The sequence below is a fragment of the Papio anubis genome, chromosome X (genome assembly GCF_008728515.1).
Source record: "Papio anubis isolate 15944 chromosome X, Panubis1.0, whole genome shotgun sequence".
NCBI classification, from domain to species: domain Eukaryota; kingdom Metazoa; phylum Chordata; class Mammalia; order Primates; family Cercopithecidae; genus Papio; species Papio anubis.
In genome coordinates, this window is record NC_044996.1 from 49,985,239 (window position 1) to 50,004,107 (window position 18,869).

The 18,869-nt window shown below is 39.8% G+C and overlaps 2 protein-coding genes across 4 annotated transcripts; one reads left to right on the forward strand and one right to left on the reverse strand.

Moving 5' to 3' along the window:
• Positions 1-14,350: 14,350 nt before the first annotated feature.
• On the reverse strand, positions 14,351-16,365 carry LOC108583668 (transcription elongation factor A protein-like 4). Of its 2 annotated transcripts, none has more exons than XM_031660657.1 (3): positions 16,249-16,365; positions 15,582-15,654; positions 14,351-15,223 (listed from the first exon to the last, which is right to left on the reverse strand). In XM_031660657.1, exon 3 carries the CDS (start codon positions 15,194-15,196, stop codon positions 14,546-14,548), a length of 651 nt encoding a protein of 216 aa, XP_031516517.1. In that variant the 5' UTR covers positions 15,197-15,223; positions 15,582-15,654; positions 16,249-16,365; the 3' UTR covers positions 14,351-14,545. The 2 variants fall into 2 exon arrangements, with proteins under 2 accessions (XP_031516517.1, XP_031516518.1); XM_031660658.1 differs by having other exon boundaries at positions 16,190-16,344.
• Positions 15,217-17,711, forward strand: LOC116271902. 2 transcript variants are annotated; one of them, XM_031660656.1, is made up of 3 exons: positions 15,217-15,677; positions 15,864-16,041; positions 16,213-17,711. In XM_031660656.1, the coding sequence occupies exons 1-3, from the start codon at positions 15,490-15,492 to the stop codon at positions 16,504-16,506; spliced, it is 660 nt and encodes a 219-aa protein (XP_031516516.1). In that variant the 5' UTR covers positions 15,217-15,489; the 3' UTR covers positions 16,507-17,711. The 2 variants fall into 2 exon arrangements, with proteins under 2 accessions (XP_031516516.1, XP_031516515.1); XM_031660655.1 differs by having other exon boundaries at positions 15,864-17,711.
• The last annotated feature ends 1,158 nt before the right edge of the window (positions 17,712-18,869 follow it).

Below are 18,869 nucleotides of genomic sequence, written 5' to 3' on the forward strand. Positions count from 1 at the left end.
TATATCTGCTTCTGGTAATGGCGAACTAGATGATTTAGAGCAACCCACCCATTGAAAAAAACTACAAAAAGTCAGATCTCTAAAAGGCTACAAAGTTAATACAATCGTGAGGAATTACTATGTTATACTATAAGAGAACAGAAGCATCCAGAGAGGTAAGCCTAGGACTTAGAGCTATATTTTTATTGAAGGCATCTGTGGTTAAGTAATAAGCCTGTGCTAAACTGCTTGGAACTTATGGCACATTCAAGGTGCTATAGTAACAGAAATCAGAGCCCAAGGCCCATCAAAAGGGGTGGAGGGTTTCCTGACAAACCATCACCCATAGTATGCTGGGAACCTCAAATGTTTATACCTTCAGGGAAATTGTAATCCAAAAATATACTGGCCCTTACAAAGTCTTGTAACTTGGCTTTGCATCATCTGGGTGGACTACTGAACTGTAAGCTCTGAACAAATATTATGGTGGTAACAGACAGGAAGCACTTTTTTGTTTTTGAGACAGTCTCGCCTGTCACCCAGGCTGGAGTACAATGGTGAAATCTCAGCTCACTGCAACCTCCACCTCCCGGGTTCAAGCGATTCTCATGCTTCAGCCTCCTAAGTAGCTGGGATTACAGGTGTGTGCCACCACACCCAGCTAATTTTTTTGTGTTTTTAGTAGAGACGGGGTTTCACCATGTTGATCAGGCTGGTCTCAAACTCCTGACCTTGTGATCCACCCACCTCGGCCTCCCAAAGTGCTGGGATTGCAGGTGTGAGCCACCGCGCCCGGCCAGGAAGCACTCTTATAGGCCTGACCAATGCAAATAAAATCTTCTCTAGAGTAAGATTTTTATCATCTTAGGCCTTAAATTATTACAACAATTCAAATACAATATCCACACACAAAGATAACCAGGGGCATGAAAAAAAATACGTTATGAGTAAGAAATAGAACAACAGGCAACAGAAATAGATCAATATGATTTGAATTATTTGATTTATCAGGTACGGGTTATTAAACCACAATACTTACTGTATTCAGATAAATAAAATCTCATCTTGAAGATTTCAATATAAATAAATAAAAAGGAAATAAATAAAATTCATATTTAAAATCTTCCAAAATGTTTCTGACCAGAAGATTTTAGACCCAGATAACTTCACTAGTGAAGAAAATAATATCCATCCAACACAGTCTTCCAGAGAATTAAAAAAGAGAGAATACTCTGCAAGTCATTTTAAGATTTGGTATAACCTTAATATCAAAACCCGACAAGGTCATTATGGGAAAAGAAAAATATAGGTCAATGTAACTCATTGACATAACTGAAAAAAATTTAAAGAAGAAAGATTCTGACCATATATGAGAATAATAATATACTACATACAAGTTAAGGTATTCCAGAAATGAAAGATTGGTATATTTGAAAGTCAATTAATGTAATTTACCACATTAAAAGAATAAAGTCTAACAATCATGATTATTTTAATAGGTGAAGAAAAAAAGTATTTATAATAGAAGCCCTTATTAAATGGGAAGAGACAGAAGGAGACTTCCTTGATTTGTTAGAATATGTTTATAAAACACATAGAGCAAACATAAAATATAATGGTGAGTATAGAAAGCTTTCTGTTTGAAATTGAAACTGAGATAAGGAAGCCCCAGATCTTTTTAAAATTTGACTGTAGGTCCTAGGCCAGCGGAAAAAAAAAAAAAAAAAAAGATGAAGACAGGAAGGCAAAAGGAAGGAAGGAAGGGAAGAAGAAAGAAACGGTAGAGAATTGGAAAGGAAGAAATCAAACTATCATGCACAGAAAACATGACTGTAATTTAGGAAATCTAAAAGAATCCATATATAAAAATTTTGGAATGAATAAATGAGTTCATCAAGTGGTCTGGATATGACAATATACAAAGTTCAGTTGCATTTCTTAGTCAGCAAAAAAACAGTTACAAAATGGAAGTTTTAAATCCAATACATGATGAATGTTACTGAGATCTTCAAATAAATAAATGGAATATATACCATGGTCATGGGTTGGAAGACTCAGTGTTAGGAAGATGTCAGTTCTCTCCTAACTGACCTATAATTACAATTCAATCCTAAACAAAACTCCTTCATTCTCTCCTTCCCTTCTTCCTTTCACGGAACTTGACAAACTGATTCTAAAGATTATATACGAACACAAAAAATCAAGAATAACTTACACATCACTGAAAAAATACCAATCTGGAGGACTTTGCTCTGTCTACTAAACACCAAAACTTATTATAAAATCTAAATATTGACACATGTTATAAAGTGATAGTAATTTATTGTGATACTAATCCAAGGATAGCCAAAGAGACCAATGGAATCAAAGAGAGATCCCAGAAACAGACCCATGCATTACGGATTGCTGATTTATAATAAACGTGCATTGTTAAGCATTGGAGGAAAGGATAACTTTTATCAAATGACACTGAATGTACTGCAGTATATAATATGGAAAATGTAAATCTTGACCCCTACCTCACATTAAACATGTGATGGTTAATTTTATGTGTTAACTTGACTGGGCCACAGAATGCCCAGACATTTGTTCAAATGTTATCCTGGGGTATTTCTGGATGACATTAACATTTTAATTGGTAGACAGAATAAAACAAATTGCCCTTCCTAACATGGATGGGCCTCATCCAACCAATTGAAGACCTGAATAGAATACAAAGGCTGATAAGAGGGAACTTCTGTCTGACTGTTTGAACTGGGACATTGGTCTTTTCTTGACTTCATACTTGAACAGAAAAATCAACTGTCCTTGGGTCTTGAGCCTGTCTCGAACTTACTGACTACAGATCTTGGGATTTCTCAGCCTTCATAATCACATGAGCCAATTCCTTGTAATCTCTCTCTCTCTCTCTCTCTCTCTCTGTGTGTGTGTGTGTATGTAATATATATGCTATATATATTTGCTATAGATTGGTTCTGTTTCTCTGAAAAACCCTAATGCAATACACAAAAACTAATTTGTGGTCAATTATACATCTGTCTTCTAGAAAATAATATAGAATATCTTTATAACTATGATGTAGGCACAGACTTTTTAAACTGGACACAAGAGTACTCATCATAAAGGAAAAAACTGATAACTATCATTCCATTGAAATTAAGACATTCCATTAGTCAAATGACACCACAAAGAGAGTAAAAAGGCATGCCACAGAGTTGGTGAGCTATTTGCAATACATGTCACTGACAAAGAGCTCAGATGCAGAATATATTTTTAAAGTCCTACAAATTAGTACGAAAAAGACACATAAGCCAATAGTAGAATGGGAATAATACAACCACTTCGTAAAACAGGATATCCAAGTTGTCCAAAAAATTGAAAGTTTGCTCAGCTTCATTAGTTATCAATGAAATGAAAAAGGCAGATAATAAGCAATGGTGGTGATGTGGAGCGCCAAGAACTCTTATCACTACTGATGGAAGTGTAAACTGATACAACCAATTTGGAAGTTTGGCATCATATATTACAATTAAACATGGAATTCTCCTCATAGATAACTACCCAACAGAAAGTTGTGTACATGTACACTGAGAGTTATATATAAGAATTTTCATAGCTGCATTATATATAATATTGAAAAGCTGGAAATAAGCTAAATTTATATGAAGAACAAAACAATAGCATAAACTGTGATATGTTCAATAACAGTGTACTATACATCAATGCAAATAAATTAATTACATCTAAACATAAAAACATGGATTCATATCATAAATATAATGTTTTAGCTCAGGCTGCCATAACAAAATACTATGGCTTATAAAAAAAAAAACAAATTTATTTCTCATAGTTCTGGAGGCTGGGAAGTACAGGATCAAGGTGATAGATTCAGTGTCTGGTGGGGGCCCTCTTCCTCACAGATGGCTGTTTTTCACTGTAACCTCACATGATAGAAGAGTGAGAGAGCTCTCTGGGGTCTCTTTAATAAGGGCACTAATCCCTTCCAGTGGCCCCAACTCCTAATATCATCACCCTGGAAGTTTGGATTTCAACATGTAATTTTTTGGGGGAAGGACATGAACATTTAGTTTCATTGTACATAGTATTGAATAAAATATGCCAGCCGTAAAAAATACATGCTGTATAGTTCCATTTATATGGAGTTCACAAAACAGGCAATATCCTAAACTATACTGCTTAGGATGTAAAATATAAAGAAAAACAAGGAAATGGTTACCATAAATTTCAGGATTATTATTAGCTCTAGTGGGAAGGAAGGGGGATGACTGGAGGGGACATCAATGGCATTTCTGGACTGCTAACAGTATTCTATTTCTTGACATGAGTGGTGATTACCCCGTTTTTCATTTTGTAATAAATAATTTAGCTCTACATCTTGTGTATGCGTGTGACTCTATATGTGTGCTGTCTTTCATGATCAAATGTTAAAATGGCAGAACCACAGGAGAAACAAATTCACAACCATAATGAGAAACTTAATATGTTAAGTTTCAATTGTTAAGTTATCAATAACTGATAGAGCAAGCAGATAAAAATTCAGAAATGATAAAGATGCTTGGAACAATTTGACAAACTTTTCTAAAGGACATACACAGAACTCTGAACCCTGTAAATGTAGGCATGAAACATTTTTACAAAAATTGACTATTAGGTCATAAGGATGTCTCAATAAATACAAAAGGATTGCAGTTATACACATGTTCTCTGACCCTCAAAACACTTATACAGAGATCAATAATCAATAGCAAAAAGAAAACTAGAAAATTTCCATATTTGGGAATATTTTGCCCTTTTCTCACATCATTCCTCCTGGCATTTTGTACTAAGAGAATTTGATTTCGTGTTAGAGAACTCAGGCTCTATGACAGGCATACTTTTTGGCCCAATATAACTAGTGGGGATTACAAGTGAAAGGAGAGTCATCAAATCTACTGTAAATATGGGATAATTGAGATTTGGAATGGTCAAAAAATGGTTCCAAGATCAAAGAGCTGATAGTAAGTGGTAGGGATGGGACTGGAACTCATGACCCCAATAGTCCATGATCTTAAGATACTCTGCCAGACTGCATCTCTCATATCCTGTGAGTTGTATGTGTGGTGATGGGCAGGAGTCAGCTACTTTGTGCTCCATTCTGAAGACAAAAAGACAGCTGGTCCTGGAACCTAAGTCTGTGGACTCACAGCTATTCTCAGTAAACTCAATGACTGGCCTGTGTAATTTAGGAGGGCCCTGCTCTCTACATCTCAGAGCTTTTTTCATAACAAATATCTACTCTCTAGGGGTAAAGATTTTACCAGAGCTCTGTCTCAGAGCTGTGGGGTAACAGTGATTACCTAACTCCATCACCCTCTATGCTTCTTGTGTCATCTAAGGGGAGGATCGACGCTATACAAAAAGAAACACTTGCGGAGGTCACAGGCCAGAGACATAGGTCCACTAAAAGATGGAGATTTAGTTGGAATATTATAGAATACTCCCTATCCCCAATGTCTTATCACTACACCATCAGGGCTCTAGTATAACAGTAAATTACAATGGAAAGAGCTGCAAAAACTAGAGTCTCTCTGTTTGGGAAGCCCAAAGTCAAGAGGGGAGACAAAAACAACACTGAGAAATTTGATGCCTCTAGCACCTACAGCAATAGCAAACATTAATCAAAGCACAACTCCTAGCCAGATTAACATAGCTCCTTACACCGGAGGGTTATTTACCTTATTTACCTCAGTTCCTATATACGTGATATAGTATGTCTGGTTTTTAACAAAAAATTACGACAGCAAAAGGCAAGGGGAAAAAACATTCTGAAGAAACAAAGCAAGCTTTAGAACCAGACTCAGATATGATACAGTTTTTGAAATTGTAAGACAAAGAATTTAAAATAACTATGATCAGAACGGGTGTGGTGGCTCATGCCTGTAATTCTAGCACTTTAGAAGGCCAAGGTGGGAGGATCACTTGAGGCCAGGAGTTCAAGACCAGTCTGGGCAACAGAGCAAGATTTCGTCTCTTAAAAAAAAAATTAGCTGGGCATGGTGGTTCCTGCCTGTAGTCCTAGCTACTTGGGATGCTGAGGCAGAAGGATTGCTTGAGCCCAGGAGTTTGAGGCTACAGTGAGCTGTGATCATGCCACCACATGCCAGCCTGGGCAGCAGAGCAATATCTTATCTCTAAAGAAGTAAAAATAATAAATAAAGTAACTATGATCAATACATTAAGGGCACTAATGGAAAAAATAGACAACACGCCAGAATAGATGGGTAATGAAGCTAGAGAGAAGGAAATGCCAAGAAAGACTCAAAAGAAAATACTAGAAATTAAAAAGTAAACTAACAGAAACAAGGAATGCCTTTGATAGGTTCATCAATGGACTAGACATAGCTGAGGAAAAAGATAAATGAGCTAAAGATATGTCAGTAGAAACCTCTCAAACTGAAATGCAAATAGAAAAAAAGTAAAAAATAGAACATAATATCCAAGAACTAAGGGACAATTTCAAGACAAGTAACATATGCTAAATTGGAATACCAGAAGAAGGAATAGAGAATGAAGCAGAAGAAATATTTGAAGTAATGGCAGATAACTTTCCAAAATTAATAGACACCAAACAATACATCCAAGAAGTTCAGTGGACAACGGGCAGAATAAATACCAAAAGAAAACACCAGTACACCTAGGCATATAATATTCAAACTGCATAAAACCAAAAACAAAGAGGAAATTGCCGAGACCAGCTTGGTCGTGGAGACCCTAGCCCAGCGGCGCTAGAGGAATTAAAGACACATACACAGAAATATGGCATGTGGAGTGGGAAATCAGGGGTCTCACAGCCTTCAGAGCTGAGAGCTCCAAACAGAGATTTACCCACATATTTATTGACAGCAAGCCAGTGATAAGCATTGTTCTATAGATTATAGATTATAGATTTACTAAAAGTATTCCTTATGGGAAACAAAGGGATGGGCCGAAACAAAGGGATGGGCTCTCGCTAGTTATCTGCAGCAGGAACATGTCCTTAAGGCACAGATCGCTCATGCTATTATTTGTGGCTTAGGAATGCCTTTAAGCGGTTTTCTGCCCTGGGTGGGCCAGGTGTTCCTTGCCCTCATTCCGGTAAACCCACAACCTTCAGCGTGGGCGTTATGGCCATCACAAACATGTCACAGTACTGCAGAGATTTTGTTTATGGCCAGTTTTGGGGCCAGTTTATGGCCAGATTTGGGGGCCTATCCCCAGCAGGAAATAATGAAAGAAACCAGAGGGGAAAAAAACACCTTACCTGTGGAAGAACAAGGATAAGAACTGCAGTGGAATTGTCACCAGAAACCATGCAAGCAAGAAGAGAGTAAAGTGAAATACTTAAACTGTTGAAAGAAAAAACAACCAACCTAAAATTATTTTTTTATTTTTTATTTTTTTTGAGACAGAGTCTTACCCTGGCTCGGGCTAGAGTGCAGTGGTGCAATCATGGCCCTCTGCAGCCTCGAATTCCTGGGCTCAAGCAATCCTCCCACCTCAGCCTCCTGAGTCTCAGCTGGGACTACAGGCACATGTTACCATGCCAGGCTAATTTTTGTATATTTTTGTAAAGACAGAGTTTCCACATTTTGCCCAGGCTGGTCTCAAACTGCTGAGCTAAATGATCCACTCACCTTGGCCTCCCACAGTGCTGGGATTACAGTTGTGCACCACTGTATCCAGCCTAAAATTCTATATCCAGCAAAATTATCCTTCAAAAGTGAAGGAGAAATAAAATAAATACTTTCTCAGACAAACAAAAACTGATGGAATTCAGCACCAGCAAGCCTGCCCTTTAAGAAATGTTAAAAGATTTTCTTTAGGCAACTTAGATCTACATAAAGAATGAAAGAGGATTAGAAATGAAATAAATGAAAGTAAAGAAAAATATTTATTTTTCTTATTCTTAATTGATCTAAAAGATAACTGAAGAAATAATAGCAACAATATACTGCGTGATTATAGTGTATGAGTAATTGAAATGAGTGACAAATGCTCTGCATTAAGGTATGTGCACTATATACAAGTTAAACGGAAGAGTGTTATTTGAAAGTGGACTTGGTCGGGCGCGGTGGCTCACATCTGTAATCCCAGCACTTTGGGGAGCTGAGGCAGGTGGATCAAGAGGTCAGGAGATCGAGACCATCCTGGCTAACACGGCGAAACCTTCTAGTGAAAATACAAAAATTAGCGGGGCAAGGTGGCACACACCTATAGTCCCAGCTACTCGGGAGGCTGAAGCAGGAGAATCACTTGAACCCGGGAGGCAGAGGTTGCAGTGAGCTGAGATTGCACCATTGCCCTCCAGCCTGGGCGACAGAGTGAGACTCTTCTCAAAAAAAAAAAAAAAAAAAAAGTGGACTTAGATTGGTTAATATATAATAAACTCAAGAGAAATCACTAAAAGTTGTTTTAAAAAGTATAGCTGATACACTAAGAGAGGAGACAAAATGAAATCATGTAAAATAATTAAAACCAGAGAAGGCAAAAAAAGAAACCTTGGACAACAAATAGAAAACTGTTACAAACATGGTTGATATTAATCCAAATATATTAAGAAACACTCTAAATGTGAGGGGTCAAAATACACCAGTTGAAGACAGAATTTGTCAGAGTGAATTTAAAAAAAAAAACCAACTAGGCCAAGTGCAGTGGCTCACGCCCGTAATCCTAGCACTTTGGAAGGCGTGATTATAGTGTATGAGTAATTGAAATGAGTGACAAATGCTCTGCATTAAGGTACGTGCACTATATACAAGTTAAACGGAAGAGTGTTATTTGAAAGTGGACTTGGTCGGGCGCGGTGGCTCACATCTGTAATCCCAGCACTTTGGGGAGCTGAGGCAGGTGGATCAAGAGGTCAGGAGATCGAGACCATCCTGGCTAAGGTGAGCAGATCACTTGAGCCCAGAAGTTTGAGACCAGGCTAGGAAACATGGCGAAACCCCATCTCTACAAAAAATACAAAAATGTGCCAGGTATGGTGGCATGTGTCTATGGCCGCAGCTACTCAGGAGCCTGGGGTAGGAGGCTCGATCGAGCCCAGGAGGCCAAGGCTGCAGTGAGCTATGATCATGCCACTGCACTCCAGCCTAGGTGACAGAGTAAGACCCTATCACAAAAAAAAGAAAAAAAACCCAACTACATGTTGTCTACAAGAAGCCCACTTTAAACATAAGACTGAGAGGTTAAACATAAAGCAATGGAGAAAGATATATCATACTACACTAATGAAAAGAAAGCTGAAGTAGCTATATAATTTTAGACAGCTGACTTCAGAACAAAGACAATTATCAGAGATAAACAGGGGCATTACATAATAATAAAGGGAACAATTCTCCAACACATAATAATTATAATTAGTTATATACCTAACAATAGAGTGTCAACATATGTGAGGCAAACACTAAGAAATGAAAGGAGAAATAGACAAAAATCCATTATTAGAGTTGCAGATGTCAATAACTCCTGCCAGTCAGTAATTGATAGATTAAGCAGGCAGAAAATCAATATGGATATAGTTGATCCGAAAGACATACTAATCAACTTTTAGCTAAATGACACTTCATCTAATTTACAGAACACCCCAACAGCAGAACACCATTTTTTTTCAAGTTCACATAGAAAATTCACCAAGAGAGAACGTATTCCATGGAATACTATGCACCCATAAAAAAGGATGAGTTCATGTCATTTGCAGGGACATAGATGACGCCTGAAACCATCATTCTCAGCAAACTAACACAAGAACAGAAAACCAAATACTACATGTTCTCATAAGTGGGAGTTGATCAATGAGAACATATGGACACAGGGAGGGGAGCATCACACACCGGGGCCTGTCACGGGGCAAGGGGGTAAGGGAGGGATAGCATTAGGAGAAATACCTAATATAGATGACGGGTTGATGGGTGCAGCAAACCACCATAGAATGTGTATACCTATGTAACAAACCTGCACATTCTGCACATGTACCCCAGAACTTAAAGTAGTAAAAAAAAAAAAACAAACAGCAAGAAGCTCACAGTCTGCAACTTGAAAGAGGACCCTCACAAGAACCCAACCATGCTGGTACCTGATATTGGACTTCCAGACTTCCAGAACTGTGAGGAAAAAAACATTGCTGTTGTTTATATGCCATCCGGGCTATGATATTTTATTATAGCAACTTGCTCAGACTGATATGGTTAATGTACGGATGTTTGCCAAATTTTTACCTTACCCTCCACCATTAAAGAGACTTGTTACTTTGCTACTTTATTTTCTTCCCCTTGCCCATTCTTCAACGATGGTCCTTTCTGGGCAGATTTGTTCTTTTGGGCTAATGAAAAATTGATGGTTATGGGTGGAAAACAGGACCAGATGGGTAACAGAGAAAGGGGGTGACTTAGCAAAATAATTTGCCAATCTGTTTATTAATACTGAGGAGAAAAACATAGAACGAGTTAAAACCATGAGAGCAGGAGATTAGGGAAGGCGTTTTTCGAGAATTTAGAATTGGAGAAGTGAAAAGGCACCTACAATGTGCAAAAAAGATGTAAAGGAGAGAAATGGAGAATTTGCTGTAGTGTGTAAATGTTCTTTTTGTAGAATCATAAAAGAAATCCACAGGGAAGCTATGATTCAGTATAGATTCATCTGTACCTAGTTGTTATTAATAAACATTTAATTACTTTGAAAAAATATTTTGAACTAAATGAAAATATAACATATCAAATTTGTGGGAAAATATGATATAGCAAATGATAGAAATCACAAGTATGCTCTCAATAAAATTAAACTAGAAATCAATAACAGAAAGGTAGATGGAAAACTCAAATATCTGGAAATTAAATATACTTCTAAATAACACAATTCAAAGAAGAATCCTCAAGAGAAATGTAAAAATATTTTGAAATAAATGAAATACAACATATCAAATTTGTGGGATTCCCCAAAGCAGTGCTTAGGGGAAAATTTCTAGCTTAAACGCATATATGAGAAAGGAAAAATCTATAATCCATAATCTAACCTTTCACATTAGGAAACTAGAGAAAGAGGAGTAACTTAAGCCTAGAGCAAACAAAAGATATAATAAAAATTAGAGAAGAAATAAACTGAAAACAGAAAAACAACAGAGGAAATCAATTAAACCAAAGCTGGTTCTTTAAAAAGGGTAAATAAAATTGACAGATTACTTGCCAAGCTAACCAAGAACAAAGAAAGAAGACAAATTAACAATATCAGAAATGAGGCCAGGTGTTGTGGCTCACACCTCTAATCTCAGCACTTTGGGAGGCTGAGGCTGGAGGATCACTTTGGCTCAGGTGTTTGAGACCAGCCTGGGCAACATAGCTCTACAAAAAAATTTTTAAAAAGAAATGAAGGTGGAGTTATCATTATTGATCCCATGGACATTAAGAAGTTAATATGAACAACTCCACACCTACAAATTTGTTAATATAGATGAAATGTACCAATCCTACAAAATAAAAATTTTTAAGGGCAATTAAACATATACAGATTGGAAAGGAAGAAATAAACTGTCTTTATCTGCAGTTGACATGGCTGCCAAATAACTGACAAATGCCTGGTGCAAAGTCCCAGCATACAAGATTAATATACAAAAGTCAGTTGCTTTCCTATATACTAGCAATGAACAATTAGCACTCAAAATGTAAAAGTGCCATTTATAATAGCAGTCACCAAATGCAGAATGTGACAGAAGAATTTTAATGTATCACAAATGTGTGAAACAACCTCACTGAAAGGGATGGGGGAATAAGGTACTGACATAGGTAAATTTGGAAATGAGTGGAGTCTATAAGACTAAAGGCAAAAGGAACTGTACATGGCACTCTACTCCAGTTGATAAAGTTGTTTTCCACAGGGTTACAGGTTTACAGTTTTGAAACCACTATATATTTATATAATTAATAAACAATAAAATGGATGGCAGATGGTAGGAGACAGGTTTCTCACAGTTGGAGTAGAAGGTTACAAATAAGCAAGGGGAGGCTAGAATGATCCATGCAGTAATAGACTGTAGTTGGAGACACTAGTATAAATTCATGTTTAGCCTTATATAAATACAGATGGTTATATACAGAAATATTTATATTTCCATAAATACTTTATATATGTATGGGTATTATATACACATATATCTTTTTGCTATGTCAACTGAGAGGGCCTAGAAGCAATTTTATTTCAGCAGCAATGCGTGTGTCTAGCACCCAGGTCTTGTTTTTCTAACACCATTCTCCAACATAAGATACCAGGGCTACTTGGAGAAATGACTGATTCTAGGACTTGGGCAATATGAAAGATAAAGCTATAGCGTCTTGTAGTGCCAGAATGTAAGTAAATACTAAAAAAAAACCCTCCACAACATAACAATGGAAGCATGTCAAATGAATACAGGAGCCAACTGAAAGCTCCCAGTGACCAAAGCTGGAACAATTTGAGCAAAAACATGTAAAGTAGTATTGCGTTAATCCAAAGTAAAATAGTCATGAGCCTACATTGTTACAAATAAACTGAATATATAAATAGGTGGGGAAGAAGAGTCAAATATCCTCTGCAGAGGGACTCCAAATAATTTTTGTCAATACTCTGCCTTCAAGGAGGTAATAATGCCCTACTCCTTAAGTGTGGGCTGCCAATAGTGACTTTATTCCAAAGAATACAGTATGGAAAGTGAAAAATAAAACTTAACCTTGGAGAAACCTGACAAACACTACTTCAGTCAGGTTACCAAGGATAAGAACAGTGGTAAATGTATTGACGGTATGTCCCCTTTATATGATGAGAATGGCATTTTACCTCTGTGGTCTTCTTCCCAAAACACATAATGCCTGTGTAATCACAAGACAAGCAAACCCAAGTTCTGGGACATTATACAAAATACCTGACCAATACTTCTCAAAAGTGTCAAGGTCATCAAAAAACAGGCAAAGTCTGAAAAGCTCTCACAGCTAAGTGGAGCCTATGGAGACATGACGACTAAATGTAACCTGAATGGGATCTTGGAACAGAAAAAGGACATTAGGAGAAATCTGAATAAAGTACATACTTTACTTAATAATATATCTATCAATATTGGTTAACTGTGACAAATCCACCCTGCTAATGTAAGATGTTAACAATAGGGGACAGTGCATATGGGATACTCTGTACTCTTTGTAATAATTCTGTAGATCTAAAACCATCCTAAAAGTTTATTTTAAAAAAATACTGTAACGAAATAAAAAGCTACTCAAGAGCCAGGGGGAAAAATCACATAGGTAGATGGGTCTGTTGAAATAGTAAAGCAGAGCTTAACAGAAATTTCCTGGAAGACAATTCGTAAGAAAAAAGGGTCAGCAGACTAGAGATTAACAAATGAGAATAGCACAGCATCTCGTCACTCAGCTTTTTCTCCTGGCTCAATCTCCACTATCTAAATCCAGTGGAAAACGGCTATATGCAAAAATACACACAAGTCAACAAAAAACATGGAAAGCAGTGTTTTGTAAAAACTTTATAAAATATCAAGGCCCAAGTGACAATTGGGTACTAACAACCTGAATTAGGATAACTCTATTGTAGGTAGAGACGGAATTCTCCACTTTTCTGTTGGGACATAGTGTTGCTTAGTCCATCATGGTCTCCAGCCCAGCAGCAGCAGCTACTGCCTTAGGAGGGTGCAGGATCCATGAGAAAGGGGCATACTACCTTTCAAGTATGGCATTACCCAGAAAGAGTGGCACCCATCTCTCAGCTGTCGGGACTTATTTCTGGGCATAGGTGAGACCTCCTTCAGCCCTCCCCAAGCGTCTGACTGGGTACTGGTTCTGCTAGTGCAAGGGGAGAGAGTAGGAGCCAGCCTAACACAGCTCACACACTCAATACCTCATTTGATCTTCTCCACATGTCTAGGCTAATTTTATCCCCGTTTCACAGATGTCAAGGCTGTCCCTTACAGCAATGGAGCTGTAATAACCATCGAGTTGACTCCTCCAGCTTCCAGTCCCAGAAGTAATGCAACTTTTACCCATCATTTTATGTCCTGACAAGAATTTTAAGTATATCCACTGTCTTTATAAGTTCACTGGGCAGTTCATTTGAATGCTTATTCAAATGAATGAAATTCAAATATTCACTGTTTTCCAATATTTTAACTTTTATTATTTTTATGATTAAGAAATCTGTTTTTAGGAGAAAAATGGACAGATGAACAAAAAAGTACAGAAAAAATCACGCACAGATAACCACTGTTAATCTTTTAGTTGACACAGCTTTCAGAATTGTTTTCTATACATAAATTACTAGGTATCTTTGTAGTTTTACAAAAATGTACTGATGCCATATGTTTGGTTCTGCAAGTTGTGTTTTTTAATTTTACAATGCACCATCAACATTCTTTCCATGTAACGGATGAAAATTTGCTACTAAGAACACCGCGTTGCAGTTGGGTCAGAAGGCTGCTAGTAACAGGAGGGATGCCTAAAGTAAAGTACTACCGTAGGGGTAAAGCACATGGCCTGGTAAATGCCTGCCAGGGACACTACACATAAGGAATGTCTTCAATGTCCCTTCGTGGGGCCCTGCAGCCACCCCTGAATTCCCTTGGGCCTCTAGGGTAGAAGGGGTCCTGTAAATTTCTTTGCATCCACAAAAACGCCCCCAATTTCTGTTTGCTTTTTCTCTTCTCATCCTGCACCTTAGCCATATTGTCAAATTCTCTTATCATGTCCTCATTGCTGAAATTCATATCGTGTATGGCCTCTTTATACTCCTTGAGGTAATGAGCCAGCCCCTTATTAGTTTTTCTTTTGGCTTTCCTGGGTACATCATCCTCAGCTGGGCGCTTTCCTGCAGCCCTTGTTTCACTCCCTGGCTCTCCTTGACTCTCTGGCTTTCCCTCTATCCCTGGTTTTCCCTCTCTCTCTGATCCTCCCTCCATCTCTGACTCTCCCTCCCTCTCTGACTTTCCTTCTTCTTTTGCCTTTCCCTCACTCTCTGGCTTTCCTTTATCCTTTAACATTTCCTCATCTCCTGTTTTGCCCTTGTTTTCTGTCTTTCCCTCGTTTTCCAACTTCTTGTCTTCCAGAGTACAAGCTACTTCTGGCTTTCTCTCGTCCTGTGGCTGTTCTTCATTTTTCATCTTTCCTTGGTTTGAAGCCATTCCTTCATTTTCATTGTAGAGTTTTTCCATGTCGAGATTTCTCCTCCTTTTCGTGCCCTGGGGGATGGGGGTGGAGGGAAGAGGAGACAAAGAGGAGACATGGGAGACTGAGTGCGTGGGATGAAATGCAGGTCTGGATAGTACTTGCATCTCACCCCTGATGAGGGTTCCCCTGAGCTGGCGGGGCCTCCAAGAGGGCCTTCTGCCCACCACGTAGCCTGCCACTCCTCCCACACACGTGAGCCAGCCATTGCCTGGCAGGCCCTGTCACTTTCTCTGCAGTGGTTCAGCCTGGTAAGGTGTGTGTTAATGTGGGTGGGGGGATGGGCGGGGGCCCCAATTCGGCTCTGGCCGGGCCCTCCACACTCTCAACCCTTGTGGGCCCCTGTCCATGCAGCCCCCTACTTTCACGGACCTGCGGGGATTCTGGACAGGTTGCTCCTCTTTTTCAGGCTTCGCAGAGCGCTGGGAACAACAGACGCGCAGACCTGCGGACACACAGGAGACAGGGGTAGGGGTTGCGCGCTCAGCGGGCTCACAGGGACTCGGTTCCCTTTCCTGAGTCCAGGCCCTTCTCATCCAACGTTTTCCTCCCCTACCTCCCCCGCACCCCAGCCGCCATTTCTTTCCAGGCCTCGGGCACCAAACCAGGATGCTTTCCAAACTAATTTAGGGTCTCTGTGTCCTTCTTCCTCAGAGGCAACTCTCCTCCCCAGGCTCGCGGTCAACGTTTTTCTCTATGTGCGGGAACGGCAGAGGGGGTTTACTTCCACTGTCTCACTACTGGGGCGTCCCCAGCCCACCATCTCCGGCTCCAAAATGGACGGAGGGCAGAAAAGAGGATGTGCCTGGAAAGCGAGCATGGATACTTGGAGGTGCTCGCCTTCCTCACCCTCTGCCCACTGCCTACGTGCTCCCCCTCAGCCACCTTTAGCCGTTTTCCCACCGCCATCTCTGTCCACACTCGGGCCAGCTTCCCTCGATTCGACCCGACCCCACCCCCAGCCTTTCCCGGTACTGTACCCGTTCCCCTTCCGCCATTCCAGTATTCCGCTGGCAGCGTGGAAGGCCCGCACACTGACCTGGAGGAAGCTGGACCAAGAATTAGGAGCCCAGGAACTGGAGCAGACGGGACCCAGCCGCGGGGACAGAGGGCGGGCACTCGGACCGGTGCCCACATCTGCGCCCGGGCGGATCACGTGAATGCCGCAGCACAGGAGTTCCACCGCCCCACGCCCCACGCCCCGCCTCCTAGCCAGCCGCTTCCAGCTACCCACCACCTCTCTCCAGCAGGTACCCTCTCACCTCCCTGGACCCTTTTGTCCTTTTCTTCTTGTTAAGAAATTAATCAAAGAAGGAATTTTAATGAAAATCGCAAAGTTGTTTTTTTTTTTTAATGAGTTGGGCGGTCCAGAGGAGGAGTCTTGATAATGTTGCTCTTAAATTCCACAGAAATAACGTAGACCCACCCGATAAAATCGTATAAATGTGAACTCAAGTACTGTATAAAGAATAGAATATCGACTTTAGAAAAAACTTAATAAAAATTTTCCAAAATAAATGAAATTGCCCCTTTTTCCTGACATGTACAAACATAAATTTTCAAATGAATAAAAAAAGTTATATTTGAAGCAAAATAAAAACGATTAATTTATCTTAAGTGAGAAACTGAATATACAGAGACAATGACCAGACCACATACGAAAATAGAACTGAGACCCACAACCGTTACTGCAAGCAGCTCGAGAAGCCAAAGTATAGCATCTGCAGAAATGTTCAGGACTTTAATCAATTTGCTAGCCTTTCTGGCCTTTTTAATTTTTTTGACCTGATGACAAACAAGAAAAACCCAAATATGAACCCATACTCAATCACATAGGATGCTTGCCTCTAGTTGGCCTGCCTCTAGCTTCCTCACGTCAACAACATCCAATCAGAGCATACTTGAAGTCTTTGTGTTTTTGTTTTCCGCTATAAAGCTTTCCCACTCCCCTGCCTGCCTTTGAATCTCTGCCAGATTCAAATGATGGTGGCTTGACTTCCTTGCTATAAAAAAGCTGTGAATAAGTAGCACTTGTTTGTTCTCTTATGGGTAGTCTCCGTTTATCTCCACATAAGCTTTTGGTGTGGAAGGCCTTTAAATATAGTCACGTGCCACTTAATAATGGGGATATGTTCTGAGAAATGCATCAGGCAATTTCGTGGTGGTGCGAACATCGTAGAGTGTGGTTATACAAACCTATATGGTATAGCCTACTACACTCCTAGGCTGTATACTATAGCCTGTCGTATTCTATGCTGTCTGTTGTCGTTGGCCAATCGATATGCAGTGTGACTATATAACAAAGAGACAAATGCTGATAGATTAGATTACATGAAAATTTTTAACAGATTTGTTGAAGGACTGGGGACACATGCACCCTCCCCTGCTCTTATTGAATATATTGGTGAAATTTTTCTGAAGATCAACTTTGTAAATTATTTAAAAATAAAAATATTGGCCAGGCACAGTGGCTCACACCTGTAATCCCAGTGCTTTAGGAGGCTGAGGCGGGTGGATCACCTGAGGTCAGGAGTTCAAAACCAGCCTGACCAGAATGGTGAAACCCCCTCTCTACTAAAAATACCAAAACTAGCTGGGCGTGGTGGCGGGTGCCTATAATCCCAGCTATTTCATAGGCTGAGGCAGGAGAATTGCTTGAACCCGGGAGGCAGAGTTTGCAGTGAGTCGAGATCATGCCATTGCACTCCAGCCTGGGGGAGAGAGTGAGATTTCATCTCAAAAAAAAATTAATATTTGATCTTTTGTGTCAGTAATTTCACTTTTTCTTTTTTCTTTTTTTTTTTTTTTTTTGAGACGGAGTCTCGCTCTGTCGCCCAGGCTGGAGTGCAGTGGCCGGATCTCGGCTCACTGTAAGCTCCGCCTCCCGGGTTTACACCATTCTCCTGCCTCAGCCTCTCGAGTAGCTGGGACTACAGGCGCCTGCCACCTCGCCCGGCTAGTTTTTTGTATTTTTTAGTAGAGACAGGGTTTCACCGTGTTAGCCAGGATGGTCTCGATCTCCTGACCTTGTGATCCGCCTGTCTCGGCCTCCCAAAGTGCTGGGATTACAGGCTTGAGCCACCGCGCCCGGCGTAATTTCACTTCTAATAGTTACCCACAATGATAATTTTCTTTCTTCAACTTTTATTTTAAGCTCAGGGGCACATGTGCAGGATGTGAAGGTTTGTTACATAGATAAACATGTGCCATGGTGGTTTGCTGTATAGATCATCCCATCACCTAGGTATTAAGCCTGGCAGCCACTAGCTATTCTTCCTTATGCTCTTCCTCCCTGCCCCCAACAGGCCCCTGTGTGTGTTGTTCCCTAACATGTGTCCATGTGTTCTCATCATTCAGCTCCCAGTGAGAACACACGGTGTTTGGTTTTCTGTTCCTGCATTAGTTTGCTGAGAATAGTGGCTTCTAGCTCCATCCATGTGCCTGAAAAGGACATGATCTTGTTCCTTTTTATGGCTGCATAGTATTCCATGGTGTATATGTACCACATTTTCTTAATCTAGTCTATCATTGATGGGCATTTCAGTTGATTCCGTATCTTTGCTATTGTGAATAGTGCTGCAGTGAACATACGCGTGCATGTATCCTTGTAACAGAATGATTTATATTCCTTTGGGTATATAGCCAGTAATGAGATTGCTC

What these genes read in the sequence shown, in the direction of transcription:
- LOC108583668 (XM_031660657.1), bottom strand. Translation starts at nt 15,196, where the DNA reads ATGGAAAAACTCTACAATGAAAATGAAGGAATGGCTTCAAACCAAGGA.
- LOC116271902 (XM_031660655.1), top strand. Translation starts at nt 15,490, where the DNA reads ATGGGCGGGGGCCCCAATTCGGCTCTGGCCGGGCCCTCCACACTCTCA. An exon ending in CGGACACACAGGAGACAGGG is followed by an intron (nt 15,678 to 15,863) that starts GTAGGGGTTGCG and finishes CTTCTTCCTCAG; the next exon opens with AGGCAACTCTCCTCCCCAGG.